Source organism: Oryctolagus cuniculus, chromosome 5 (assembly GCF_051225735.1).
Source record: "Oryctolagus cuniculus isolate XC-2025 breed Fujian yellow rabbit chromosome 5, ASM5122573v1, whole genome shotgun sequence".
NCBI classification, from domain to species: Eukaryota; Metazoa; Chordata; class Mammalia; order Lagomorpha; family Leporidae; genus Oryctolagus; species Oryctolagus cuniculus.
The window spans coordinates 32,460,232-32,488,208 of NC_142871.1; the positions used below are offsets into that span (position 1 = coordinate 32,460,232).

The 27,977-nt window shown below is 38.0% G+C and overlaps 1 protein-coding gene across 25 annotated transcripts in view; it reads left to right on the forward strand.

Moving 5' to 3' along the window:
• The first annotated feature begins 4,244 nt into the window (after positions 1–4,244).
• Positions 4,245–27,977, forward strand: part of BCLAF1 (BCL2 associated transcription factor 1) — a 32,228-nt gene continuing 8,495 nt past the window's right edge. Inside the window, exons 1-14 of one of the 25 annotated variants that reach the window (XR_016233688.1) lie at positions 4,245–4,942; positions 9,519–9,607; positions 10,254–10,421; positions 13,290–13,399; positions 14,631–15,542; positions 16,416–17,081; positions 17,223–17,392; positions 19,675–19,780; positions 20,927–21,011; positions 22,599–22,659; positions 23,363–23,538; positions 23,674–23,836; positions 24,606–24,786; positions 25,775–25,921. Coding sequence is in view for 11 of the 25 variants with exons in the window: in XM_008263557.5 (XP_008261779.1) it covers positions 13,296–13,399; positions 14,631–15,542; positions 16,416–17,081; positions 17,223–17,392; positions 19,675–19,780; positions 20,927–21,011; positions 23,363–23,538; positions 24,606–24,786; positions 25,775–25,921 (2,547 nt within the window). In the remaining 14 variants the exon portion in view is untranslated. Of the gene's footprint in view, positions 4,943–5,427; positions 5,508–9,518; positions 9,608–10,253; positions 10,422–13,289; positions 13,400–14,630; positions 15,543–16,415; positions 17,082–17,222; positions 18,903–19,674; positions 19,781–20,926; positions 21,012–22,598; positions 22,660–23,362; positions 23,539–23,673; positions 23,837–24,605; positions 24,787–25,774; positions 25,922–27,977 lie in introns of those variants that run through there. The other 24 variants (XR_016233687.1, XR_011388499.2, XR_016233692.1 and 21 more) reach the window with 24 other exon arrangements.

Consider the following 27,977-nt stretch of genomic DNA (forward strand, 5'->3'; position numbering starts at 1 on the left):
ATCTAATTTTAGGGTTTTTTTCTTCTCTGTTCTTTAGCAGTTACATTAAATAGCAAATTGGTATAGTTTTGGGGCAAATATTTCTTATGGAAACTTGGAAGAGTTTACATATTTATTTATTGTGATAATCTGAGCAAGATGCACATTAGTCTTCATAGGATTTAGGAACAATGGTTAATAGTGACAGTTTGGCATTTATATTTTATAAAAATGGAGAGATGTGTATTTAAATACATAATTCTTTTTTATTTTAAATATTTTGTGTATTGAAAGTCACAGTTACAGAGAGAGAGAGAGAGAGAGAGAGAGAGATCTTCCATCCATTGGTTCATTCCCCAGAGGGCCACAACAGCCAGGGCTGGGCCAGGCTGAAGCCAAAAGCCAGGAGCTTCAGCTGGGTCTCCCCCATGGGTGGCAGAGGCCCACACACTTAGGCCATCTTTTGCTGCTTTTCCCAGGTCATTAGCTGGGAGTTGGATTGGAAGTGGAGTAGCCAGTACAGGAACCAGTGCCTATATAGGATGCTGGTGTTAAGAGGTAGCAGCTATCCTCACTATGCCACAATGACAACTCCTATAATGCATTCTTTTTTTTTTTTTTAAGATTTTTTACTTATTTGAGAGGAAGAATTATAGACAGAGAGAGGGAGAAACAGAGAACAGAGAGAGAGGTCTTCATCCGCTGGTTCACTCCCCAAATGGTCATAATGGCTAGAACTGAGCTGATCCGAAGCCAGGATACAGGAGTTTCTTGAAGGTCTCCCAGGTGGATGCAGGTGGCCAAGCACTTGGGCCACCTTCTGCTGCTTTCCCAGGTCATCAGCAGGGAGCTGGAATGGAAGTGGAGCAGCCAGGACTTGAACGGGCTCCCATATGGGATGCCAGCACTGTGGATGCTTAACCTACTACACCACAGTGCTGGCGCCTATAATGCATTCTTGAAAAAGTTATTTTGGTGATTTTAAACCTCGAAAAACAAAATAAAAGTCTACAGTTAATTTTAAAAAATTTAGAAAAGGGGGAAAAAAAGTCCTATCCAACTTGTGCTCACGAGGAGGAAATGAAACAGATTAGGCAAGAGGAACCATTTATTTCATTGGTATAGATCTGGAAAGATGCCAGAGCTTTTGGGAAATTGTTCTCATAAATAGGACTTGTTTATGTTCAAAACTGTGTCATGGACTTCAGGGTTCCTGTTTGCAAAAACTGAAAGCAACTCTGACTAACTCACTCAGAAACGAAATTTAGTGAAAGGTTAGAGACACAAACACAACAAAATAAACAAAACCAGTAAGGTGACGGAGTATACCTTAGTGAACCAGACTTCCATTTCCATTTTCATTCCCATCTTTCTGTCCTTGTCCTTTTTAGATATTCAGCCTTCTCAACTTCTCTCTTTTAATTATTTTAAACCAAACCCCAAAAACCTCTCAGGAGAGTTTCATAAACATGTTGACAGTAAACTGTCAGTGACCTACAAATTAAAATTTGTTTACCGGGGTAGGGATTGTACTGTGGTGCAGCATTTAAGCTGCCACTTGTGATACCCATATCCCATGTTGCAGTGCCTGGCTCAAGTCCTGGCTTCACTGCCCATCCAGCTTCCTGCTGATGTTACCTTACGAGTGATGACTCAATCACTTGGGGCCCTGCCACACTCATAGGAGACCAAGATGGAATTTTAGTCTCCTGGCCCAGCCCCATCTATTGTGGTCATTTGGGGAGTGAACCAGTGGATAGGATCGATCTCTCTCTCTCTCTCTCTCTCTGTCCGTCTCCCCTCCCTCCTACCTTTCAGAAAAATAATATATTAAAAATTAGTTTATTAATTTATTAGGTATAAAATATTATCATAGCATTCTTTTTTGAGTATTTATTAGTAAGGTTAGTCACAGTAGCCCTGTACAATAATTTCCAGAAATAATAAACTTTCCCAGGGTCCTTTGGTTAAAAAGAGATGGATTATACAAGTAACACATGTTCATTGTGGAAAACACAAATACAGAAAGAGAAGAAAACACAAGGGACCCATTATCTAATGAGAGCCCTGACTGCCTCTGTCTAACATCTCTTTCACTGTGTTGCCCAGACTACTTTTAGCTATTGTTTTTGTTCTTGCTTCTCTTTCTTTCCTATCTATGCTTGCCTCGGGTTGCTAAAGACTTGGACAACTGGCATGGCTTGGGCAGTACACCGGGAGTGCTTTAAGTGTGTGGAACCTTTAGTGCTGTTACTCTGCATAGACTGCCTTTCCCCTTCTTGCTTACTCCCTGTATCCTTCTCCTCAACACTGGAGAACTTGTACCCTTATGAACTTCCTTTATTTTTGATTAATTAATTGCAAGGCAGAGAGACAGACAGATAGAAACCTTCCATCAATTGGCTCTCTTCCCAGATGCCCACATTAGCTGGGGCTGGGTCAAGCCCCAGTCAGGAGTCAGGAACTCAAGCCAGGTCTACGTGGGTGGCAGAGATCCAAGTACTTGAGTCATCATCACACGCTGCCTATCGGGGTGTGCATTAATAGGAAGCTGGACTTGGAAGTGGAGCTGAGACTAAAACCCAGGTACTCCAACATGACATGTGTGCATCCAAGTGTTCTGACAACATGGTGGGGAGGGGATGCAGGGGAAGCATGCCAGAAACTCAATCTAGGTTTCCCAGAGCCATCAACTGCTGCCTCCCAGGGTCTGCTTTATCAGGAAGGTGGAATCAAGCAGCGCTGTGTCTTGAACCTGGGTACTCTAACATGGGACAATGGCATCTTAACAGCTAGGCCAAATGCCTTCCTGATAAACATATATTTTAATCCCATTTCCTACAAACTTTCTGAAGCACTCTCCTACAATGAACATAAAACATCATTTACATGAGTCGGCACCTCCACTTAGCGGCGCCGGCACACCGGGTTCTAGTCCCGGTCGGGGTGCCAGATTCTTTCCCGGTTGCCCCTCTTCCAGGCCAGCCCTCTGCTGTGGCCGGGGAGTGCAGTGGAGGGTGGCCCAAGTGCTAGGGCCCTGCACCCCATGGGAGACCAGGAGAGGCACCTGGCTCCTGCCATCGGATCAGCGCGCGGTGCGCCTGGCTGCAGCGGCCATTGGAGGGTGAACCAACGGCAAAGGAAGACCTTTCTCTCTCTCTCTCTCTCTCTCTCTCTCTCTCTCTCTCTCACTATCCACTCTGCCTGTTCAAAAACAAAACAAAACAAAACAAAAAAAAACAAGCAAACAAAAACCTCTATGGTTAGAGATTGGTGAAAGTTATCACATACCAAATGGACCTAGTTCAAGAGAGGTGTGGACGGACCTTCCATTTATTCAAGGATTTGTTCCTGTGCGTCTCCTTTCTTTTCCTACCTCAAATTCATATATACTATCCATATCGCTATACTTCCATAGGAAAAAAAAAAGACCTCATTTTCAACATATTTACAACAGAATTGCAGAGTAAGGCTTAAGCCTGAAAAGCTTTGATGTATTTTGAGTAAATGAATAAGAACTATTAGCCCTAAGGGCTCCCCTGTGTCTTCACACACACACAAAGCAGAGTTGAACTGAGCCATCCATGGTTATTTATTGTTTTTTTCCTTTTAACACAGTTCACTCACTCGCTACATAATTACTAAGCACCTTACTAAATGGCTGGGATCTTATGAGTGTACAACAGGGGCCAAAGATTTCGGTCCTGAGGCTGGGAGGTGGGGGGTGAGGAGCAGTCTGCGTAGTAAGAGAAAACCTAGGGCTCATTCCATCCAAACGAGGGTCTTTTTCCAGTTGAGCTGGTAAATTGGAGTGTGAGGAGAGAACGCCCTAAGCAGTGTGAAATTCACAACCAGGGCCCCAGTAACGGATTGTACTGAATGACACAACGCCGGTTGCTAATTACAAGCCAACCATCCTTCAAGGTAGTTAACGTCCCTCAGCATCAAAGTAATAACAGTTTAAGCCCTAAGGAAGAAAGCGCAGCTCGGAGAAGTATTAATAGAAAATGTGCTGTATTCGAAATTCAAAGCCAATGTGGCGTGCCCATTTATAACGTGATTTATAATTCTGACTGACTACGCCGGGCTCTGTTCCGCGGACGGCACGCACGATGGCTACAGCATGACGGCTCAACTGCTTCGTGCGCTTATTTTTCTTTTCCATGCCCATGCCAACGACCTGAAAAGCCTAAGCGGCCCCGCTTCCAACTTAGGGAAAAACCCTATGACGCACACCGCCCGGAGAGCCCGAGCAGCTTCCCACTACTGTGGCGTGAACCCAGCCGCCACTCACATCATGGCCACTTTTCCACTTAAGTGCGTTTGGCAAGTCTACTACCAAAGCAACAGCGACACTTGCTCAGCCTCCAGCGAGGGGACAGAGAGGAAGCAGCGCGGCGCTTCCCGGCGGAGGGAGACGCGGCCGTGCGATCACCGCGACCTCAGCCTCCCTCCGATTGCTTTTGTTTTTGGCTTCGTTTGGGCCAGTCCTCCAAAAGACCGGGCCAGACGAGCCCAAAGGAACTTAGGGGCGACAGTGAGGTCAACAGAGTCCCCGCGTGAGGAACGCGCCACGCCAAAGAACGCCACGCACTGTAGCCCGGCGCCTCACGGCGAGGGAAAACGCCCGCTCCACCGAGGACCCCTAACCAGGCTGAGGCAGCCGCTACAGGCCGGAGGGCGGAGCCGCTCGATTTTCGCGCGAGACTAGCCGCGAGACTTCCCAGAAAGCCTCAGGCAACATCTTAATAGCGGCCAGTGAGCCGGTTTAGGGCGGAAGGGTGGGCGGGGCTTGCGCAGCTATTTAGCGGCACGCGAGGCCACGCCCCAAATCGGAAGTGACGGAGACGAGCTAGCGCGTCGAAGCTACCTCTATGGTTTTCCTCTCGTTCTTGAGTCGGGAAATGGCCGCTGTGTAGTTCCAACGGAGATAAACCCCAGGAACCGTGCTTTGGCGTGTCAGGTAGGCCTTGCGGCGCGTTCGAGTCGCTAAGAGGGCGGTGAATAGCGAGGGCGGGTGAATATCGTCGACTCTTTTGTGGGTAGTGACGGACTGGCGGCGGCGAGAGAGGCCGGCAGCCGTGGCGCGGTTATTTGTGTGGCTTTCCCTCAGCTTTCCTCAGATTTTTCGAGGCACAACGGGTTGAGAAGGTGGGTGTGGGGTGGGGTGAGCCGCGCGGACGGAGCGCGCGCGCGCGGGGCTGCGAACCTGGCTCGAGAGGCAGAGACCGCGCGGCTTCCCCTGCGCGTGCGCACACTCCCCTCCTCAGCCCTTCCCCCACGTCTTGGGCCCGGACCCCTCCGCGCGCCCGACCGAACGCCCCGCGCACGCGCGTCTGTTCTTTCTCCTCTGCCTGCCTACCGCCGGGTGGCGCGACGTGCAACTTGTGTCCGGCTCATTGGCTGGGAGCGCTTTCTTCCCGGTCGTTGGAGCTTTGATCCTGTGACCTGCCGCAAAGTGCGGTGGGTAGGTGGACTGCTTTTGGCGTTGTGTTTACATCCCTTTTCTCCAGCTTCCTGGCTACCTGGTCGGTTTACACCTTGTTTTTGTAAATTCTCCTCGGTGTTAGCATCCCGTTCTGCTGTCTCGCCGTTGGCTCTTGGTACTGTGGGAAAGTTTTCTCTCGGGTTAATCTTTGTCGCCCTGGCAACCCACTCTTGTTTTGAATCGGACGTGCACTTTGGCTCAGCTAGTTGGTACCTAGCGATTGTTTCTTACCGTGGGGTTCAGATCTTAGCTGTTGGACCTGGCAGAGTGGCCTTGCCACTGGCGGCCGGAAGGACCGTTTCCCATTAGTATGCGCTAGGGAAGCCCTGGCCTTTGGGCGAGTGATTGCGGCCTGTTACATCGCGTTGGAAATGTTGCAGCCATGATTGGCAGACAGTGCTGGGGATAATTGGGTAGGAGTGGCCAGTTGAGGTTGTGGACTTTGCCTTTGCTTTAAACCTCTAAGTTTAATTTCTTAAGACGTAGTGGGTTGCTTACTTTTCTGCATCACACTTAAAAAGTGTAAGTGTTGAAAGCTAAGACTAAAGTTGAAAGCAAATGTGGCTGGATCTGATGATTAGCTACTTCAAACTCAAATCCCTTTGCAGCCACCTATTTTAAATTTCTTGATAATAAAAAAGGAAAACAAAATTCCTAGTTCGTCCTGTGACTTCTTATTCCATTTAGACTCTAGATGGAATGGTTAGACTACTGTTGAGAAGATAATTTTTACTTAGGAAAAACTGCTGCAGGTGGATTTGTGTTTTTGTGTGATGTTAACCAGTTCGGGGTAAATTCGATGGGAGAGATTGTGGAAAGTGGCTCAGTATTTCACAACTTTGACCATTACATTTGTTCAACACCGCAATCCCCCTGAATTTAGAGAATTAAAATGATGACAAAAGACTTTAGAGCAGATTCTTGACTTGGAAGGTTAGTATTTTAGAACTTGGTGAGAGACTTGTATAAAGTACTGCTGGGACGGAGTTCGGCATATTGTTTGGAAGGCCCACATCCTGGTTCTGCTTTCCATTCCAGCTTCTGTTGGTGCAGACCCTGGAAGGCAGCAGTGATGGTTCAAGTAATTGGTGGGAGACCTGGGTTGAGTTCTTGGCTCCCTAGCGTCATGGGCCTTTGGGAACTGAACCAGCAGATGGGAGCTGGCATGCTTGCTTTCTACTTGCCTTTGAAATAAATAAAAATTTTTAAGAATTAAATCACTTTAAAAAATTAAATCACTTAAAAATGTTTCTCACTGGTAGGCTAAGATCTAGTTGAATTTATTGAATAACTTAGGCGAGCAGCAATCTGCTAGATAACATGAGAGAAAACTTGGAGAAATGGAAGAATTTTTTTTCAGTTTTGCATAGCGCTTTGGATTAGGAATTTTCAGAAACTGCATTTGAAATACTTAGTCGAATGCCTTCTGAATTCTGTGTTACTTATTTTAGGTAAGGGAATGGAAAAGACAAACACTTTGGAGAATTAATGTAAATATTGTACCTGTAGGATATGAATTTGTTCATTTTTCATGTTTGGCTTTTTGCACAGTGGTCACCAATACTACCTCAAGAGTTGTAAACATTTAATTTTTTTTGTCCTCCCCAGACTAAAAAACAACTAGTCTAAGCGACACAGAGGTAATAATACAATCCTACATTTTTGTATAATTTTGGAGTTTTTAAACACTTTAATTTTACTTGGCAAGCCAGTATTTCTTCATTTTCTAGGTAGAGGCCAACACTACATATCCAGAAAGTGGCACTTCCTGGTTTTAGAATGCAGGTATTCTGATTCTCCAGTCCTATGCTCCCCCTTTTGACTAAGAGTAGAGATTTTGTGACAACATTTCTGTTTCCTCACTTTAGAAAGCTTTTAATTAAGGAAATTTTCAAGCAGAAAGGTACAACGTGATCATCTGAGTTTAATAATTGTTAGCATTTTATTAATTTTATTTACTATTATTTCCCTTTTCTGTGGAACATCTTAAAGTGAAATTCCAGACATTTTGGGAAGTATATCTGGGAAGATTTATGTAATGTAGATTAATATTACAGTAATATTAAATTCAAGAATTATCTCAGGTAAACCTAATGGGTAGCCTGCAGAAAGACTACCACAAACAAGGTTTACTGGTGATGATAGGTAATGGGTGAGTGAATTATCATGTGGCAGACATTGAGTCAAGTTGTATATACTCAGTAGGACCAGTCTGATTTTGCACATGCAGAAATTGCAGCTGAAAGAGATTAAGGTAACATGCAACGTTGGGTTGCTAATGATGAACCAGTATTTGAATTAGTTTGCTAGAATAATAGTGACAGGATATTATTTTTAAGATTTTAAAAGATAAGAATATCAGTAATTCGTTTATAAGTTGTGGGGCGCAAGCTCCTTGAGTCTGGTAAAATGAAAGTGTGGCTCAAATGTGCTTAAAATTGTACCCTAAAATAGATTGAATTCTAGGAAGCTGCATCTTAAGATATTTTGTTGTTCAGGTTCTTTACTCTCATCACTTCTGCCTGGACATTATGTGTTAATTCCATAAAGATAGGCTCTGTTAAAATATTTATGATCTTTGTTTTTAAAAATAAAGCTAGATTATATTTTAATCCTTGTTCCTCACTGATTGGTGAATAGTTGGATAAAGGCCTTTGAGGCAAGTTATTCTTTACCTTTATTTACACATGAAATCGGTTAGTGATGTTAGTTGCAATAAAGGGAATGTTGATTTGACATTTTGAATTTTGTACCTTAATTTTAGCTACTTGAGCCACCCGTTAAGAGTTTTGGAAAGAGCACAGGAATTGGAGTCAGGAGATTGCAGTCAAATTTTGGATTAACTATTTAATAAATTGAACGTCCTATATTTACTCTTGTTTCCCTTTCCCATGCTGTCTATGCTGTGAGCAGCAGCTGTGTTTTTTTTTTGTTTTTTGTTTTTTTAAGGTTTTTTTTTTTTTTTTTTGACAGGCAGAGTGGACAGTGAGAGAGAGAGACAGAGAGGGAAAGGTCTTCCTTTTGCCGTTGGTTCACCCTCCAATGGCTGCTGCGGCCGGCGCACCGCGCTGATCCGATGGCAGGAGCCAGGAGCCAGGTGCTTTTCCTGGTCTCCCATGGGGTGCAGGGCCCAAGCACCTGGGCCATCCTCCACTGCACTCCCGGGCCACAGCAGAGGGCTGGCCTGGAAGAGGGGCAACCGGGACAGAATCCGGCGCCCCGACCGGGACTAGAACCCGGTGTGCCGGCGCCGCTAGGCGGAGGATTAGCCTAGTGAGCCGCGGCGCCGGCTCAAGATTTTATTTATCTATTTGAGAGGTAGAGTTACAGACAGTGAGAGGAAGAGACAGAGAGGTCTTCCTTCCGTTGGTTCACTCGCCAAATGGCTGCAGTGGCCAGAGCTGTGCTGATCCAAAGCCAGGAGCCATGTGCTTCTTCCTAGTCTCCCATGTGGGTGCAGGGACCCAAGGACTTGGGCCATCCTCCACTGCCCTCCCGGGCCAAAGCAGAGAGCTGGACTGGAAGAGGGGCAGCCAGGACTAGAACCGGAGCCCATATGGGATGCCGACGCCCTAAGCGGAGGATTAACCTGCTGCGCCATGGCACCAACCTTAGCAGTTGTCTTAAAATGTAAATTATATAGTGTGACAATCCTGATCAAATTCTCCAGGGGTTTCCCATTAAAGTTAAAATAAAATCCAAGTTTCTCACTTCTGTGTGCTAGGTACTGTTTGGTCTGGTCCATTTCTATTTAAGTACAGATTATGCATTGTTAGCTACTTTTGATTTTCTGAGAGTGACAGCATATGTTCTGTTTTCTAAAATCTAAATGATAAAATTAGAATTCATGTAGCTAAACCAAAAGATTAAGTTGCTATCACATTGTGATTGTTAAAAAAGTTGAGTTTCAAGTTTTTGTTGTTAAAATTTGTTTCCTAAATCAGTTTCTCCTTCCTTGAAATCATAATATGTGCCTTTATTAGAGTTCATGGTATTATATAGAGTTCACGGTATATTTACCATAAATCTAATTTTTTTAAATCTTTGCTAGGAATCTGAAGCTAGAGTTTAACTTCTCAGAACATTCTCTCCAGGAAGAATTTTACAGTCTTCACTTATTGATCCTGCATAAAGCCCAAGGTAAGTAACACTCATCTTTCTAGTTTTTAGTTTTGGCTTAACTTGGAAATGTGACTCCTGAACTGATGATTCAGTTGGAATGATTAAAAATGATGTGGTCTTGGGCCAGTGTTGTGGCACAGTGGGTTAAACTTCCACTTGGGACACCTGCATCCCACATTGCAGTGCCTGGTTTGAATACTGGCTTCTGATTCTGCTTCTGATCGAGCTTCCTGCCAGTGCTCCCTGGAAGGCAGCAGATGATGGCTCAGGTACTTGAGTCACTGCCATGCACTTGGGAGACCCAGATTGAGTTCCAGGCTCCTGGCTTTGGCCTACCTCAGCCCTCACTGTTGTGGGCATTTGGGGAGTGAACCAGTGAATGGATGGAAAAATCAATCTCTCACACCCCCTTCAGTCTTCCTCCCTCTTTCCTTTTATTCTTTCCCCCCTCCCTGTTTTTCTTTCCCTCTCCCTCTGTGTCATTTTGACTTTGAAATAAATAAAAAAAAAAAACAAACAAAAATGTGTAAAAGAAACATGTGATGTGGTCTGCAGGGTTTTTTTTTTTTTTTTTTTTTTTTTTTTTTTTTGTGCTTGTATGAAGTTAAGCCAGATTGTAAGTTAGTTTTAGGAAAAAGATTGTTTTAATCTCTCCTGCTTCTAGGTTGTATATCTGCTTCTTCTACTTCTGTAAACACATCTACTAAAAGACTCAGAATATACAAAGCTATTTAAAAACAAAACAAGACAGAAAGACCCTGCTACTTAACCCATCTTCCCTCATGCAGTCAAGAGGAGTACAATAACTTTTTTTCTCTCCTTTGATGTTAAGGTAATTAAAATTAATTGCTTATGTGTACCAAACATTGTATTAAGTAGAATACATGTGTCAACCCATTTAGTCCTTTACAACTCTATGAAGTAGGTACTGTTATTTTCTTCATATTACAATTGAAGTGACTGAGGTTGAAAGATACTAAGGGCATACATCTAAGGAAATTTCTGGCCTGAATTTGATACAGGTGGTCTAAATACAGAGGTTATATTCCAGGGTTCTTCTAGCCACATATGCTTTTATTTTTATAGGCAATCAGGAAAAAAAAATCCAAATTTATTTTGGACTGATAATTAATAGATGTTTTCTTATCACTTTGTTTGAAGGTTCAGATATGTATATAGAAATAAGGAAAAACCCCAGCCTTTAAAAAAAAAAACTTGCTGTTTAAAACAAAACAAAACCCTTGTTCTGGAGAATGCATTCATTCAAAGGTTATTTATGAAATAACTATTGTACTCATACCATAAGCAGTGTTATATCCTTATTGAACATAAAAGACAAAAGGCATTGTCTTTACCTTGACCAAATTTTCATTGTAAGGAATGGTTAATAGTTAATAGTACCATGTATAATATTGTTCAGATAATTCTGTTAAAAATGCTTGGTTGGATAGTCTATAGTCTTGGAAGGAGAATTTGTTTTTCTTAATCTAGAATCTGTTAATTTTGTGTGTGTGTGTGTGTGTGTGTGTGTTTTAATTCCACCCCAACTAAGATTTCTAGACTGGAAAAGCCTACAACATTCCTGAATCTCGTAGCAGAAATTACCATAAAAATGTCCCAAAAGCTAAGAACAGAGATTCTACAGATACACACATAACCCAATAACTTTATCTTTAAATGAATTGAGAGTGTTTTCTTTTACTTGTTAATACAGGGAAAATAAATTTTGCCTTCTTGGGATCTCCAAAATTTGCAGCTCTGGATTTTTGGTTTTATTGTTTTTAATAAAGAATTATTTGGGAGATAAAGTTCTCGTGTTCATTTGCTTCACAAATGCCTGCAACAATCCCCCTTTGGTGGAGTGGGGGGAAGCCTGCCCAAAGCTGGGAGGGTCCCAAAGTATGGAACTCAATCCAGATCTCTCACCTGGATCGCAAGAACCCAACTACTTGAGCCATCAATACTTCCTCCCATGGTCTTGGATTAGCAGGAAGCTGTAGTCAGGAGCCAGAGTTGGAAGTTGAGCCTAGGTACTGTGATCAGGGATGTAGGTGTCTAGGCTAAATGGCTGCTCCTTTTTGTTTCTTACACAGTGTCTGATCTCAGAGTAGGAAAAAACGTCAGTTTCTTGAAATCTAATTACAAATCTAATAAATTACATATGTCCTTTAAAAAGTTTGAGAGAAGCATATTTTGAGATCAGATAGCAATAAAGTGTCATAATTTGCTATGGTCCACAGTTCTTTTGTTTCAGACTGTAAATTTCACTATCAAAATAAAAATGACAGTTTGGTAAGCCAGATTGTCTTTTCTACCAAGAACTAGATCTCCTTGTGTTTATATTAAATTTACTTTTATATTGGTTGTGGGATTCTTATTCCACATTTTTGATCACTTGTCCTATATTTTACTTCTATCTTTATGATTTCTTGCTTACTTGAGGTTGAGAAGAAGAGTAAAAGATGGCGCTAATGTATTTGAAGAGAGTTTTAAAATAGATACATCAGAAACCTTTTATGTTTGTCATTTATGTCCTTTGAGAAGAAGCTATGCAAACAATATCAATGTATAACTTCTATAACTCATTTTAATATCTCCAAATACTAATCTGTAAAGGTGATCAAAGTTTAGTTAGGGAAAATAAGTGCCTTCAAGTATAATTGGTTGTGGGGATATGATTTAAATATATGGAAATTGCAGACTGTTAGAAATTTAGTAAGTCGGTTTCTATGGAAATAATTATTTTGAATAAAAAAATAATGAAATTTATAGCCCAAATAAGGTTGGGAAGCGGAGACTGTACTTTCAAAAATCTTTTGAAAGTTTAGAATATAGCAGAAGGAATACACATGCAGTGACTTCCTTGGAAATATAAAATATAAATCAGTCCTGACTGTTTAATGATTTTTGTACTTCTTGAGGTATAATTGCAGCATTGGATACCTTATAGTGTTTAGAACTAAAGTTAAAGTATTGGCTCCCAACTTTTCTTTTCCATGTAATCCTAATATATCTTGTAGCAATCTCTCCAGTTCCTTTTTCATCTTCCCAGAAAGCTACAGGGTGAACTTGGTATTGTCACATAAGTCCATTTTTATCCTGTGGTCATGACTCCTGAAGAGCAGAGCCATTATTTCAGCTGTTTGAAGGCATAGTGCCCTTTATTCTACTAGGAGACTCCAGTACCACTCCAGGCAGTATTGTGTAAATTGAGTGGTCAGTTTGGTCCTTTTTCAAGACCATAAACTACTGTGATGACTGTCTTGTAGATTTTATTTTGCTTCAGTATTGTGCCACTTGTATTTTCTTTGTTTCAGAGTCCTTATTTATAATACTCTGATAATATCTTTTTTACAGGAGAGATAGGCATTTGTATTGGGCTTGGAGTGACATCTAGCATACTGCTGCAGTCTGATATCATTGCTCTTTCTGGCATCTGCAGCTGTTGCTTTTTTGGATTGTGGCATATATGTGGGGCAGTCCATAGAAATTTTCTGTTGTGTCATAATATACAGTACCTGTCATTTAGGTGATGACACAGTTTTAGTTAGGATCTTGAACTGTCTTCTAAATTTCATTTGAAAAGAATGGTAACGATGAATAGTGATGTCTGAGAAATACATAAAATTCTACTTGTATCTGCAAATAATGTGAAACTTCAAACATAAGATGGTGTTAACCATTTTTGCTCTTTGACTAGGGAGAAATGGGTCGCTCCAATTCTAGATCACATTCTTCAAGATCGAAGTCTAGATCACAGTCTAGTTCTCGATCAAGATCAAGATCACACTCTAGGAAGAAGCGATACAGGTGAATTAATGTGCTCTTAATTCTTTTAATAATCATACCAGCAAATATTTATTGAGTGCCTGTTACCTACTGACAGAGTGCTGAACCCATTAATATTCTCAGAGTCTGTGAAATGAATCTGTTATTCTCACCGTAAAGTTGGAGAAATTGAAAATAGTTCCAATTTGCAGATAAATGCGGATAATAAATGACAGAACTTAGATTTGAATCCATTGAGTCTCATTCCAGATCATTGTGCTAGTAAATGACATATTCCTATTCATAATATTAAGAGATGAATTGGGTAATATAAAAATTATTTGGCAGTAAATGATCTCTGTTCTTATAGCATCTCATTTCTGGCCCTTGAGTCTTTGTATCTGACAAAAGATGTTTTTTATTTGAAAATGACTGGTTTTTCTTCAGTTAGTAGTACATGCATAGCATAGAAAATAGAAGCCACACATTGAAAATAAAAGTGGATACAATCTGGGTCGGCGCTGTGGCTCACTTGGTTAATCCTCTGCCTGCGGCACCGGCATTTCATGTGGGCGTTGGGTTCTAGTCCCGGTTGCTCCTCTTCCAGTCCAGCTCTCTGCTGTGGCCCGGGAAGGCACTAGAGGATGGCCCAACTGCTTGGGCCCCTGCACCTGCATGTGAGACCAGGGGGAAGCACCTGGCTTCTGGCTTCAGATCGGCATAGCTCTGGTTGTAGCAGCCATTTAGGGGGGTGAAGCAGCGGAAGGAAGACTATTCTCTCTCTCTCTCTCTCTCTGTCTGTCTGTCTCACTATCTGTCAAAAAAAAAAAAAGGTAGAAAGTGGATACAATCCATTAAAAATAAATCATATTATGATTTTTGTGTCTTTCTAGGCCTAGTTTGGTTATTTTCTAATGGTATTTCACTGTATATAATATTGGTTAATCTTTTCCCTATTCAATAATAAATAGTACCATTAAATGTTTTCATGTTATCTATTTAAGTGCCTGCCTATAAACTGTAATTTTCTATTATGTCCTAATATTGTACATGCTGATTTTCTTCTTATTTTCTATGCCTTATTTCTAAGATCTTTAATTTTCTCTCTCATTAGTTACCTTAGAAGTAAGGCTTTTTTTTTTTTGATTAAAAACAGTGAACTTTTGTACAAATAAGTTTTTTACTATTTACATGCTATATTTAACCAGAAATACTTAGAACAGTAGAAAGGAATATTTTGTTTTTCTTGCATTGATATTTATTTCATTTTTAGTTCTAGGTCTCGTTCCAGAACATATTCAAGATCTCGTAGTAGAGATCGTATTTATTCTAGAGATTATCGTCGGGATTACAGAAATAATAGAGGAATGAGACGACCTTATGGGTACAGAGGAAGGGGTAGAGGGTATTACCAAGGAGGAGGAGGTAGATATCATCGAGGTGGTTATAGACCTGTCTGGAATAGAAGGCACTCTAGGAGTCCTAGACGAGGTCGATCACGTTCCAGGAGTCCAAAAAGAAGATCTGTTTCTTCTCAAAGATCCCGAAGCAGATCTCGCCGGTCATATAGATCCTCTAGGTCTCCAAGATCATCGTCTTCTCGTTCTTCATCCCCATATAGCAAATCTCCTGTGTCTAAAAGACGAGGATCTCAGGAAAAACAAACCAAAAAAGCTGAAGGGGAGCCCCAAGAAGAGAGTCCTTTGAAAAGTAAATCACAAGAGGAACCGAAAGATACTTTTGAACATGACCCATCTGAATCTATTGATGAGTTCAATAAATCATCAGCCACATCCGGTGATATTTGGCCAGGCCTTTCAGCTTATGATAATAGTCCTAGATCACCCCATAGTCCTTCACCTATTGCTACACCACCTAGTCAGAGTTCATCTTGCTCTGATGCCCCTATGCTCAGTACAGTCCACTCTGCAAAAAATACCCCCTCTCAGCATTCACATTCCATTCAGCATAGTCCTGAAAGGTCTGGATCTGGTTCTGTTGGAAATGGGTCTAGTAGATATAGCCCTTCTCAGAATAGCCCAATTCACCACATCCCTTCACGAAGAAGCCCTGCAAAGACAATCACGCCACAGAATGCTCCAAGAGATGACTCTAGGGGACGTTCCTCCTTTTATCCTGATGGCGGAGATCAGGAAACTGCAAAGTCTGGAAAGTTCTTAAAAAGGTAAGAACTAGAGAATTCAGGTTATATTAATACTTTGTTCTTTGAATTCTATTTGGGACTAGAAGACTTAAAATTACATTGTAATATGTATGTAACTAGCTGTTTCTACTCATTACTTCCTCCTCTATAAGAATTCCATATTGTTTTTACTCTTTGGTGGACTTTGGAAGTTAAATGTTGAAAACTAATTTATAGTCCTCCTTTTTTAATCCAGAATTAAAATTATAAATGAGGGGAAATTAAGTTGTATAAAGTATGATAAATGTTAGAAATTGTAAAACTGTTGAGAAAACAATGTGATATGAGAGCACCAAAAGCTTATTTTGTTCTTTTCATCCTGAGAGTGTAGTCTAGATAAATAATGTCATATAATTTGTGTGGTATTATAAACAGTGCTTTCAGTATTTAATAAATTCTGCCTGACTGTAGAAGAGATGGTATTTCTCACTGACTGTAATAGTGTTGATAGATACATTAACAGGGAAAAATTAAATGAAATAGTCTGTAATTTTAAGTGTAAGCAGAATTCTAATAAGGGAATTATCTGTTAATGGTTTGCAGTCTTAAATTTTAGGCAATGTTGTATTGATATAGAATTGTGGACTGTGACTAAATAGGATAGATTTGAGAATGGCTTTACCTTTTTATACTAAAGCCTTATAATGTAAATTTACTTAAAAAGTCATTGTGTAAGTTCTAAATTGTTGCTTTAATGATTTTTCAAAGTGGAACCTGGGCGAGGGGAACTTTGTTGAAAGGATTATTTTCTCTTATTGCTGGTCCTGTGGTATTGGGCAGCAAGTTGAAGTATGCAAAACAATATGCAGTGAATGCAATCCAGAGTTAACTGTCCTCCTCTTTGCTTCTTTACAGGTTCACAGATGAAGAGTCTAGAGTATTCCTGCTTGATAGGGGTAATACCAGGGATAAAGAAGCTCCAAAAGAGAAAGGATCAGAGAAAGGAAGGGCAGAGGGAGAATGGGAAGATCAGGAAGCACTAGATTATTTCAGTGATAAAGAGTCTGGAAAACAGAAGTTTAATGATTCGGAAGGGGATGACACAGAGGAGACAGAGGATTATAGACAGTTTAGAAAGTCAGTCCTTGCAGATCAGGGTAAAAATTTTGGTACTGGATCTCACCGGAATACTGAGGAGGAAGGACCCAAGTACAAGTCCAAAGTTTCATTGAAAGGCAATAGAGAAAGTGATGGATTTAGAGAAGAAAAAAATTACAAGCTTAAAGAGACTGGATATGTAGTGGAAAGGCCTAGCGCTACAAAAGATAAACACAAGGAAGAAGACAAAAGCTCTGAAAGAATAACAGTAAAGAAAGAAACTCAGTCACCTGAGCAGGTAAAGTCTGAAAAGCTCAAAGACCTCTTTGATTATAGTCCCCCTCTGCATAAGAATCTTGACACAAGAGAAAAGTCTACCTTCAGAGAGGAGAGCCCACTTAGGATCAAAATGATAGCCAGTGATTCTCACCGTCCTGAAGTCAAACTCAAAATGGCGCCTGTTCCTCTTGATGATTCTAACAGGTAATTCTACATTGATGCCCAGTAAGTAGTCTATGGATATCTAGTTAATATCCATTTAATTATTTTTTTAACATACCATTTTCATATTCAAACCAATGCTGTATTTTGTTTGTGTGTGTGTGTGTTATCGATACATTCCAGACCTGCTTCCTTGACTAAAGACAGGCTACTTGCTAGTACACTTGTCCATTCTGTCAAGAAGGAACAAGAATTCCGATCCATCTTTGACCACATTAAGTTGCCACAGGCCAGCAAAAGCACTTCGGAGTCATTTATACAGCACATTGTGTCCTTGGTTCATCATGTTAAAGGTATGCTTGTATGTTTTAAGTGTTGTGAGGTCAGTGCCTCTCCCATGCATATAAAAAGTACTTACTTTTAAAAAGGTACCCCATGGCTGGCGGGTGTACCTCAATACCATTAAAAATTTGGAAAAACATAGTTTTTATAGACGAGATATCAGTTGTCTTAGAATTAAGATTGATGGGGTGTTTATAAAAAGTGATCCAAATGCTAGGATTAAAACATTCTAAAAAATTTACATCATGATAAAACATGATACCGATTTGTTGAGTAGTCTTTAAAAATTGTCAAACAAGATTTGAAGTACAGAGTGCTTACAGATTATCTTTCATGGCATGCCTATGACTTGTGATAATGTACCTTTTGCATAGATTTACAACAAATGAGTTAGTATTATTACCAAGCATTATTTGCTAAAATTTTCCTTTCAGTGTTTTTTTTAAAAAAGTCAGAAACCAGTAGAAAAAAGTGTAAACTGTCTTTCTTCCTGAGTTACTCGTTTATAAGACTTAATGATAAACTAGAAGAAAACTTGTCAGATTTTTTAAACGGGAAAGATTTTAAAAAATTGAGTGCTTTAGATAAGCTGATTATAAGTACAGTGATATAGTGACTAAATAGGATAATAAGTGACATTTCTTTAGGGCCTAAAGATAATGTGTTAATTTCAACTAAAGTAATAATCTTCTATTTTAACCAATATGTAATTTTTGTTTCAAAGTTACTGATAACTTTCAGAGGTTTTAGGGTATGACTCTATGGGCAGTTAGGTTTTCTGTTTGTGTTTAAAAAGAAGCTTACTGATAAAACAGGTTCTTGCCCAGGAACCTCCCAGGCTGTCAGTTATTAAACTTTTTTTTTTTTAAGTTTGTGTTAGTGGACATGAGAATACCTCATTATAATAGCTGAAACTTTTCACTAGCGATTCCTCATGCATTTTAAAACAATATTGAATGAGTTTCTTTTTGACTGTATTTAAGCATGGTAACGAGTTTTGCTGCTTGGCTTTATCTAGGTTTGTGAACCAGTTTATGACCATATTACGGTGGTATGAAAAATATGAAACATTATCTTTTTTCTTTTTTTCACCATTTTTGACCTGTCTCCACATTTTACTGTTTATTGCTGAATTTTGAGATCAGATCTTAATAAATTTTTAAATTTTTTCTTTTTAAATTTTTTAAAACTATATTTATGCTTCATAAATGGTATTGTGCAACCAGTCTGAACAGCTCTTACTTTATACAGAGCTGAAAATGCCCAGTGATGTTTTCTTTTTCATTGTAACTAGGTCCTGGAATATGTTTTGAAATGGCAAAATCCATGTTTCAAAGTAAAATAGCTGTTGAAAGATACAGGCAAAGTTGAATCTTCTGTCTTCCTGGCAAAAATGGCATAAAAACTGAGTTGCTAGCTCAAATTCCTGGGTTTCATGGAATTATGATTGAGGCACTACCCTGGTAGTGGCCGTTTCAAGTTTTAATGATTGGTTATGAGACATGTGCTGGATTTTGGGCGGTAAGTTGACACAGATGTATGTTGACCTGTTAAGCAGATAGCTTGCTTCATATTGTAACATTTCATAGTTCATGACTTTATACATCTTCCTATTTGACATTTACAGCATATCCTGAACTGGTTTAAAAGCTCATCAGTATTGATTTTACTAATTTTAAAATTGTTTAAGGAAAGACAGCAATACCAAATGTGCTGTCAGGTTTGCCAAGACGCCAGATTTTTGGATTAATTAGTGTCTGTTCATTGATTTTTAAAATATTTTTGTGATTGACAGTATTCAGTTTTTTCTTAAAGCCATTTCTGTTGGTATATCAACATAGATGTTGATGAAGTAATTTTATTTAATCAGCTTTATAGTTATTTTCATATTTTTTGTTTTCTGCGAATGATAGAAGCTTCATGGGTTCATATTGGCAAGGTATAAGGATATCCACATTGTTCCACATAATTGTTCCATTTGAGGAAGTAGTGCATTAGGGAATGGAATTAGAGGTGCTTGATTTAATCTACTGTTTTTGGATTATGTGTAGTATTGGATTTTGTGTAGTATTGACTGGGTCCTCTGGAGGAACTTTGTAATCACTTGCCTGTTGAGGTACAAGAAGTTGAAAAGGAAAGGGTAGGAGGTTTTTGTAACACTTGATTCTCTTCTGGTAGGTTTCTTGAATATTTTTTTTTTTTTTTTACCTGCCACATGCCTTCTTGTCACAAACAAAAATCTCTCTTAAAAGTAAAGGTAACTAATTGGCCAGTGTTTCTCCTAAATCAACAGAGCAATACTTCAAATCACCTGCAGTGACCCTAAACGAGCGGTTTACTTCGTATCAGAAAGCCACTGAAGAACATAGTACCCGCCAAAAGAGCCCTGAGATACACAGGTATGTGTAGTACTGAACTGGCCTGTAATGTTGCTTTCATAGAAAGGGGCTGTTTAATCATGATTATGTTGGATTGGAAGTATGTTATTGTGATAAAAATACTTGGGTTTTAATTCCTCATTTAGACTTTGAGTAACTATATAAGGATACCTCAGAAAATTCATGGAAAAATGCAATTAAAAGATGAGTATTTGTTGAAAAAAATCTGAAATATATGCAGTTTTTTTCATAATATGCAGTTCCATAAACTTTTTGAAGACCTCCACATACATGAATTTGAGAATCTTTGTACCAAAACGAGCTTTTTGAATCATCCTTATATTCCCGAGTCTTGAAAATTTTACATTCTGTCTCATTTTTCACTTTACTTGGTTTAAACTGCTTGATAGAATTTAAAAATACTGACTCTTAGCAGTCCATTATGAAGTTAAATTGTTTTATCAGTTCATTTGCTTTTTGGGGGAGAGGAATGGATACCTAAAATGACCCTTGAATTTACTTAAGTAAGTTTGTTTGAAATAAAAATATTGATGAGAAATAGAACTGGTAAGAGTTTGAAAGCTGAAATTAGACAATTAGGTTGAAATCCTGATTTTGTCACTTGATTATATTGTGATGATCCTACTTTGCTGAGGGATTAAGACAGTTAGTGATATTAGTTATAAAGGACCAAATTCAGTGTTACCATGCATAATTGATGTGGTTTTGGTGGTGACTGCTCTAAGAAGTATAAAATATTGCAACTAAACATAGCTTAAAGTGTCGAGGAAAGGCACCAACTAAAACTGAGTATGCATAGGATTTGTAAAAATTTTAAGATTACTGAGTCAGTAATACTGTTCATACTGTATTCATTGAGAATATTGATGTATTATAATTGTGTGGTTTACATTTAAAATGGTAGTAGACCAACAAAATTCTACTTTTGATGTTTAAAATGTTTTAAAAGATGAGAATTCTTTAATATAAAAATCATCTGGTAAGCATTTTAATTCATAGATGTAGCTTTTATTTTTTAATTAGGAGTTAGATTCTTGATTAGGAGAAAAATAACTGTATAGTACTACATATGAAAATGGACAATATTGTGTATTTTTTGAGCCATAAAGTTATTGTGACTACAAATATGCTTTATTTTACCTTAAGGAGAATTGACATCTCTCCAAGTGCCCTGAGGAAGCATACCCGTTTAGCAGGGGAAGAGAGAATTTTTAAAGAAGAAAATCAAAAGGTGTGTTTTTGAATGTGCTTTTTTTGTGTGTGTTAGGTTGCGCTTAATGATAGTATATGAAATATTTCTTAAGGCAAAGTGTTTACAGATACCGTCTATTTTTAACTTGTAAATATACATTGTAGGATACATAGTGTTCCTTCCTAGAAGGAATTAAGCTGACACTATATTAAATATTGTAAGTTAAATCATGAGTAGTTTTTGAAAATACTAGTGAGCAAAAATACTAATCCTAAGTAAAGAATCAGTGGTTAGACAAAAGAAAATTACAGAATCTGCATAGAAATTAGGATTTTGAAAATGTTTTGAAGTGAGATAGATGAGTGACAAGAAATATTCCTTGATTTGTATGTGCCTAAATTGGTATCTCTAGGTTCTTTACAGATAATATGAAATAATTCTCATGCTACTGGGCGTCTTTGATGTGGATTAAGAAATAAGCATTCTAAGAACTGATTTACAAGTAAAACATTTGGAATAAATACTAGGCTCTTCACATTCCTGTGTTTTTGGGGGGGAATGGGATTTAAACTTGAGAAAGGAGCCTGTGAAAGGTGTTGAGGGATGTTTCTTGAGAATGGAATTCTTTGGCTAAGGGAGTCTGATACACTCTGATAATTCAAAACTGACATTTGCTAGATAGACTAGCTTATTTGACAGGTCATAAAGTCTCTAGTAGAAATGTGGGAAAAGGTGGGAAGGGAGCAACTGTTTGGAAAAGATTAGGGAACTTGGAAATACTGCTTTGTTCCCATTCTTGCTGTGACTAAGTACTGTATGATGTGTGGAAAATGATTAGCTTCTTGAACCTTAGTTTTCCAGTTAGGAAAATGAAAATACATATATTTTACGGAGTTGTTGAATCATTGAGCTATTTGGTGAAAATATTGGTACACTTATTATTGGAAGCTGTTAGTGACAGTGATATTATACAAATTGTTTACTATGGTATGTTATTAACTTTCCCTGAACGTGGGAACTAGAGCTTACAAAAAAAAAGTAGCTTCTTTGCATAGGCATATTGACCTTGGAAAAAGATTCTGAGATGAATGATTGAATGCATTTTGGCTTTTAACGTTGGTTTCGTTGTTGGTGAATTTTGTTTTCCCAACAATCTATATTCATGCTCTGATAGTGAGTATCTTGCTTTTTCATTGTTTAGCCCAGAATTTGATCTGGAGGAGAGAGTAGTGCTAACTAATGGATGGACAAGAAATATGATATAGGTTTTTATCCTTCATCATCTTATCTGAATGAATAATACATGTTAGTATGTAATTAATGTATGTATAGGAAGTGAATTAGCAGTTTACAAGATAGCTTCATTTAAATTGTCTTGTTACTTGTGGAGTTGATAATGCTTAGGTGAAAGGAAGTGTTTTGTTTTGATGAGATTTTTTTTCTTACCTTGGGAGTAATTAGGTGAGTAGTTAATATCATTTGGAGGTATATTCTTTCAGTTTTATGCATGTTTATGAATATTATAGCTTAGATTTCCCTGAGTTAATATTTCTTATTGTTGAATACTAGCAAGGATGTCCACGTTGCTTAGCATCTTACTGATGTATAATTTCTCTTCATTCCTAGATGCCTCTTTCCATCTTCCTTAATTATATAGTATTTGAAAAAACAATGGAACAAGAAGGAGGTGAATTGTGACCCAGTTAAACTAATGTCCGTTGCAATACCTGAATTGAGAAAGGGCAGTATATGGCCCAAGATACTGAGTACAGGATTGCGAATAATATCTTTCTGGCTTTGTTTCAACCCTTGTTCAACCTCAATTGGTTTCATTAATCATATTCTACTTGCATGTTATAGAAGTTACAGAATTCTTGTTTTTGAAATTTTTTTTGGGTTGGTCAACTTCTTTGGGAAGAGATTGATGATTATGAGGCTTAATTAATGAGAACTATTATTTTCAGGATCCCTTAACTTTATAGGGAGAAGGCTGTATCACAACTACAGATTATAACTTCTATTATTCGACTCTTTTAAAACTTCCGGAAGGTTGAGGGATAATGATGTGCTGATTAGAAAAATATTTGTATTATTTTGCTATACAGTAGCTTATGGATTGTTTTGACTAGAAACCTGTAAAATCTTGAAGCTAATTACTTTTTAGTGACTTGAGTCTCACTGCACTTGTACATATATGTTTAGTAAAAATAGTCAAGTACATTTTTAAACAAAGTAATGGTAGTATATTACACAGGATCAGATATTTTCTGATACTGAAATGCCAATTTAGAAACTGGTATAAAATTTGATTTCTTATATGTGTGTGTGTGTATCATATTTGTGCGTGTATTTCTCCCCTGAAGTCTGTATTTTATATCTGTCTTTTATAGGGGGACAAAAAATTAAGATGTGATTCTGCTGATCTTCGGCATGACATTGATCGGCGTAGAAAAGAAAGAAGTAAAGAACGGGGGGATTCCAAGGGCTCCAGGGAATCCAGTGGATCAAGAAAGCAGGAGAAAACTCCAAAAGATTACAAGGAATACAAATCTTACAAAGATGACAGGTAATTGTTAAGAAATGAATGAGTTAGGTTTTAGCTTCTAATTAGCCTTTAATAATTGTCAGCTTAATTGCTTTCAATTTTGACTTGTGTAATCAAATGTTTAAATTTAAACAATTAAAATTATTTGTTTTACAGCAAAAATGTATTTGTCTTTTACACGGCTTATGGTGGATGAGGACAAAAACTTTGGAATAGCAAGCTAACACTGAAAAAAAAAATGACAAATTAATGTGTCCTATTATCCAGGCTACATCAGGAGGTTGGACTTCAATGCAGTGCATTTCTAGAAACAGTTTGTGTAAGAACTTTGGTTCGTTATGCTTGATTCCGCACTTTTTCAACTCATAACACCCAGAGTACAAGAGTTTTGAACTGATATCTAGTGGTTTAACATGGGAGAGATGGGTGGGGAGGAAGGACTAGCAATAGAAATATATTAGTCTTTGAAAATAATGTTTCCATGGATACTGTTAGCAGTGGTAAGATTTACTGCAGGTATGATCTTCTCGGGTGTTGCGTTAGTCATGTAAATTTGATCATCATAGAGTCAAATCATAGGATTGCAAACTATTATAGACAATTGTATCTCCTGCTGTTCATTAGGTAAATGGTGGATTTTACTTGTGTGTTTTTTTAATTTATGAATGGTATTTGTAATGTCATGCTTTTTATTTTCTATAATGGTGTTATGGCCCAGAGCATACCAGCTGTTCTCACTTGGGGTATAAAAACTGTAGTCATTGTGAAACTTAGTCTTAAGAACATTTATCTTCCTTTCATTTTAATAACAAGATAATAAAAATATTGAAGAACTGAACCTTACTCCTGAAATTTACAGGCTACTAGTTTGTAACTGGCAGGCCATAGCAAGTTTTAGTGATGTAAAACAAATATTGAAGGAGAATGGAAACAGACTCTGTCAAAGTTTAATACCCTTTATTTTGCTTATATAATAATTTTAATAGGGGATAGTTTTTTTACTTGAAAAATATCCCTTTTATTATAAGATTCAATGAGGTCTTTATCTTGTTAACAATAGCACATATTTTGTTTTCTTTATTTTGCAGCAAACATAAAAGTAGAGAGCAAGATCATTCTCGATCTTCATCCTCTTCAGCATCACCTTCTTCTCCCAGTTCTCGAGAAGAAAAGGAGAGTAAGAAGGAAAGAGAAGAAGAATTTAAAACTCACCACGAACTGAAAGAATACTCAGGCTTTGCAGGGGTTAGCAGACCACGAGGAACCTTTGTACGTAATAGTTATCTTTGATCATTTGAAAGGACTTTACCTGAGAGTAATGTACATAAGGAAAGCCAAGTACATAACTTTGAGATGGTCAGTGTGAGTCACTATTCCTACAGTATGAATTAATCTTGAAAAAAATATAGTATTTGATCTTCATTGACGAGTTACCATTTTGATATCTGTAGAAGCATTTATGTACACTAGGTAATAACCCAGTTTTGAGATCAATAACTAGTCCTTAAAGGTCCAAGTATCAGAAAAAGTTACTAACTGAGGTCTACTTCTTTATAATCACTTAGATTTTTGGAAAAAAAAAAAAGTTAAAACATTTAAAAACTCTGTGTTCATCTCTTAGTTATTTTCATGCTTTGCTTATTTAAGTCCTTATGTGTGTCAACTATAGAAATCCTAACTTTTCTTTTTATTCTACACAGAATAGATAATATTCTCATTTTCCCATAAAGTCATTATAACTGTTTAATGACTTCATAGTAGTACATTTTCTTGCCATTTTACTTCTGGATTCAGATTGCTACATGGAGCAAGTATCTAGTTGGATATTGGTAGGGTTCATTTAATGATATCATTTGGGAAAGAGAACAGCTTTTTCTTAGACATGATGATAGTTTGGTTGAATGTTTGGCTCCTATGGTAACTCAAAGGAATTAGCAAATTAGTTCCTTTTGCTAGTAAAAGTGAGGGAGGGGAACTGTGATTGTGTAAAAATATATGTAGTGTAAGCCATGAAATGCAGTGGTCTAACTAACACTTCAAGTTTGATTGTTCAGTTCTTAATGTACTAAAGTTTCAGTTGGCAGAAATTTTTGCCTGTGGTATAAAATGGTCATCCTTCCATCCTCAGTGGCTATGAAATTGAGTTTAGGCAGGAAATTAGGGCATTTGTTTTTTGTTACTGCAGTAAAATTAGAGTTTGCATGTAACTAAATGCCTTTTGATTGCATTACTAAACAACTTTGTTAATGTTAATCAGTTTCGAATTAGAGGCAGAGGAAGAGCCAGAGGAGTTTTTGCTGGGACAAATACTGGTCCAAACAACTCAAATACTACTTTTCAAAAGAGACCGAAGGAAGAGGAATGGGATCCAGAATATACCCCAAAGAGCAAGAAGTACTTCTTGGTGGGTGTTAGAAATCTCTGTTTATTTGGTTTGCATTAATTTTCAAAGCATACTTAGGTGAATACATTTGAATACTCACTATGAGATTTCACCATAATGCAGGAGACCATTTTAAAAGATTCATTTTGAAGTTTTGAAAATGTCGGTCCCTTTAATCCTGGTTGTACTTTTTTGATAACCACATACAGTCTGATCAGGGTAAACTAAAAATATACCTGATTTGATAGCCACATTCAGAGAGGAGACTATTGTATTGTAGTTGAGCTTACAGAAAATTCTCAATAAGGTATTTTTCCAGCATGACAGCAATTGTTCAATGAAAGACAAGAACAATTCTTTTATATTTTTGGTTAATTGAGAATCTCAGGGAGGCCATCAGCTTTCTTTGAAGTAAAAGAAAGATGAAAAATTACATTATTGAGAGTTTGCTAGGTACTGATTGGATGCTTCCTTATGACAGAACTGTTTCCATCTGAAGTAGTTTTCCAAAGATCAGGCTAAATAAAAGTGGTGGATCCTGAAGGATTCTTGAGAGAAAGAAAGTCATTATTTTGCAGTTTTCGGTGGGGAAAAGGAGATCTGTCTTGCATAATAATGGAAGACTTAAGAAAATATCAACACTATGACCAGAGTTATCTGTTTTGGTCACACATTTTTAGGGAAGTTATGTCTCAGACTAGTTTTTATAATTAGTTGCTTTTTGGAAGCAAGGAGGAAAGTAGTATGGGACTTAAAACATTATGTCTTCATTTGACTTACAAATATATTTGAATAAACATGAATATTTATGACATACCTGCTTAGAGGGCAGAACTGTATTTTGAAGTGAATCTGTTTTTGAGGAAATGAGTTGTATGCATTTAAAAAAATAATTTTCATTTTCCTCTTTGGTATATTAATAATCAAGATTTCAGAAAACTTACATAAGTTTTTACAGAGTACATTCTGTTTGCTTCATATGCTTCTCAGATAAGAGATTTAGGCTTCTGTGTCACTTGAATTGACAATTTGGAAAATAAAAAGCATTTGATTCAGTAACAAAAAAGTTTAAAAGATCCATCTACTGTTGAAGAGTTTTATTACCAGACAGCTGTTCATGCTTGGTACTAGGGATGGAAAGACAAATATTCCAATTCTTAGAGACTTGGAATAGAGAAACATTCTAAATGTGTAAGAGATCTTCAAAAAATTATGGGAGATTTGTGTTACAAAAAAGTATACTACAAGAGTTTCAAATTCTTTTGCCCCAGAATCATCTTTAAAGTCTTTCACCTTGAGGTGTATTTTTTTTTTAATTACCCTCATAAAAGGAGAGTGATTAGGAGAGACTTTGTGGAGGAAGTTGGCTTGATTCTTGAGCTTAACAACAGGCAGGTGTGCTGCAGCTAACAGAAGGGGTTGAGTTTTAAGCACAGTTAGGAGAAACCATGGTTGTTAGAAGATTTAGGGGATCATGAGTGCCTGAACTCTGGAGCTAGATGTGTGAAGTTAAGAATGTAGCATCTATGGGGACTGACTTCTAGATCAGATAGTTGGGTATAGGTGATGAGAAGAGGAAGTACTACAATGATAGTAAATTTAAAGGGAAGAAGTCCTTTTGAGAAGGTTAAGTTGGGTCTGGACAGATTGAATTTGAAGTGCCTGAGAGAAATCAAGTGGAGATGTCTGAAAGATAACAGTTCCTAATAAAGAGCCCAAAAAAATCTTTGGACGGTCATCTTCCTAGTTACCATAGAAGCCATGAAAAGATAACTTTGTCAAATAGAAGATGAAATGAACGTGATTTCAAGAGTGGGGTTAGGAATACTAGTAAAATTTCTGGACAGGTAGACCAAATGTGGAAGTCTGACAATTCACAAATATGTAATTTAGATCAGGCATTCGCATTTTCAGAATCTGGTATCATGGTCATTACCATAAACTGGCACATACTCATTTTTGGTTGATTGGTAATTAGTTTTATGAATAAGATTGCTATTTTACTATTTATAAGTAGTAATATATGTGGCTTTTCTGACTGTATTTAAAAGTCTTGGTCCCTGTAGAATACACACAT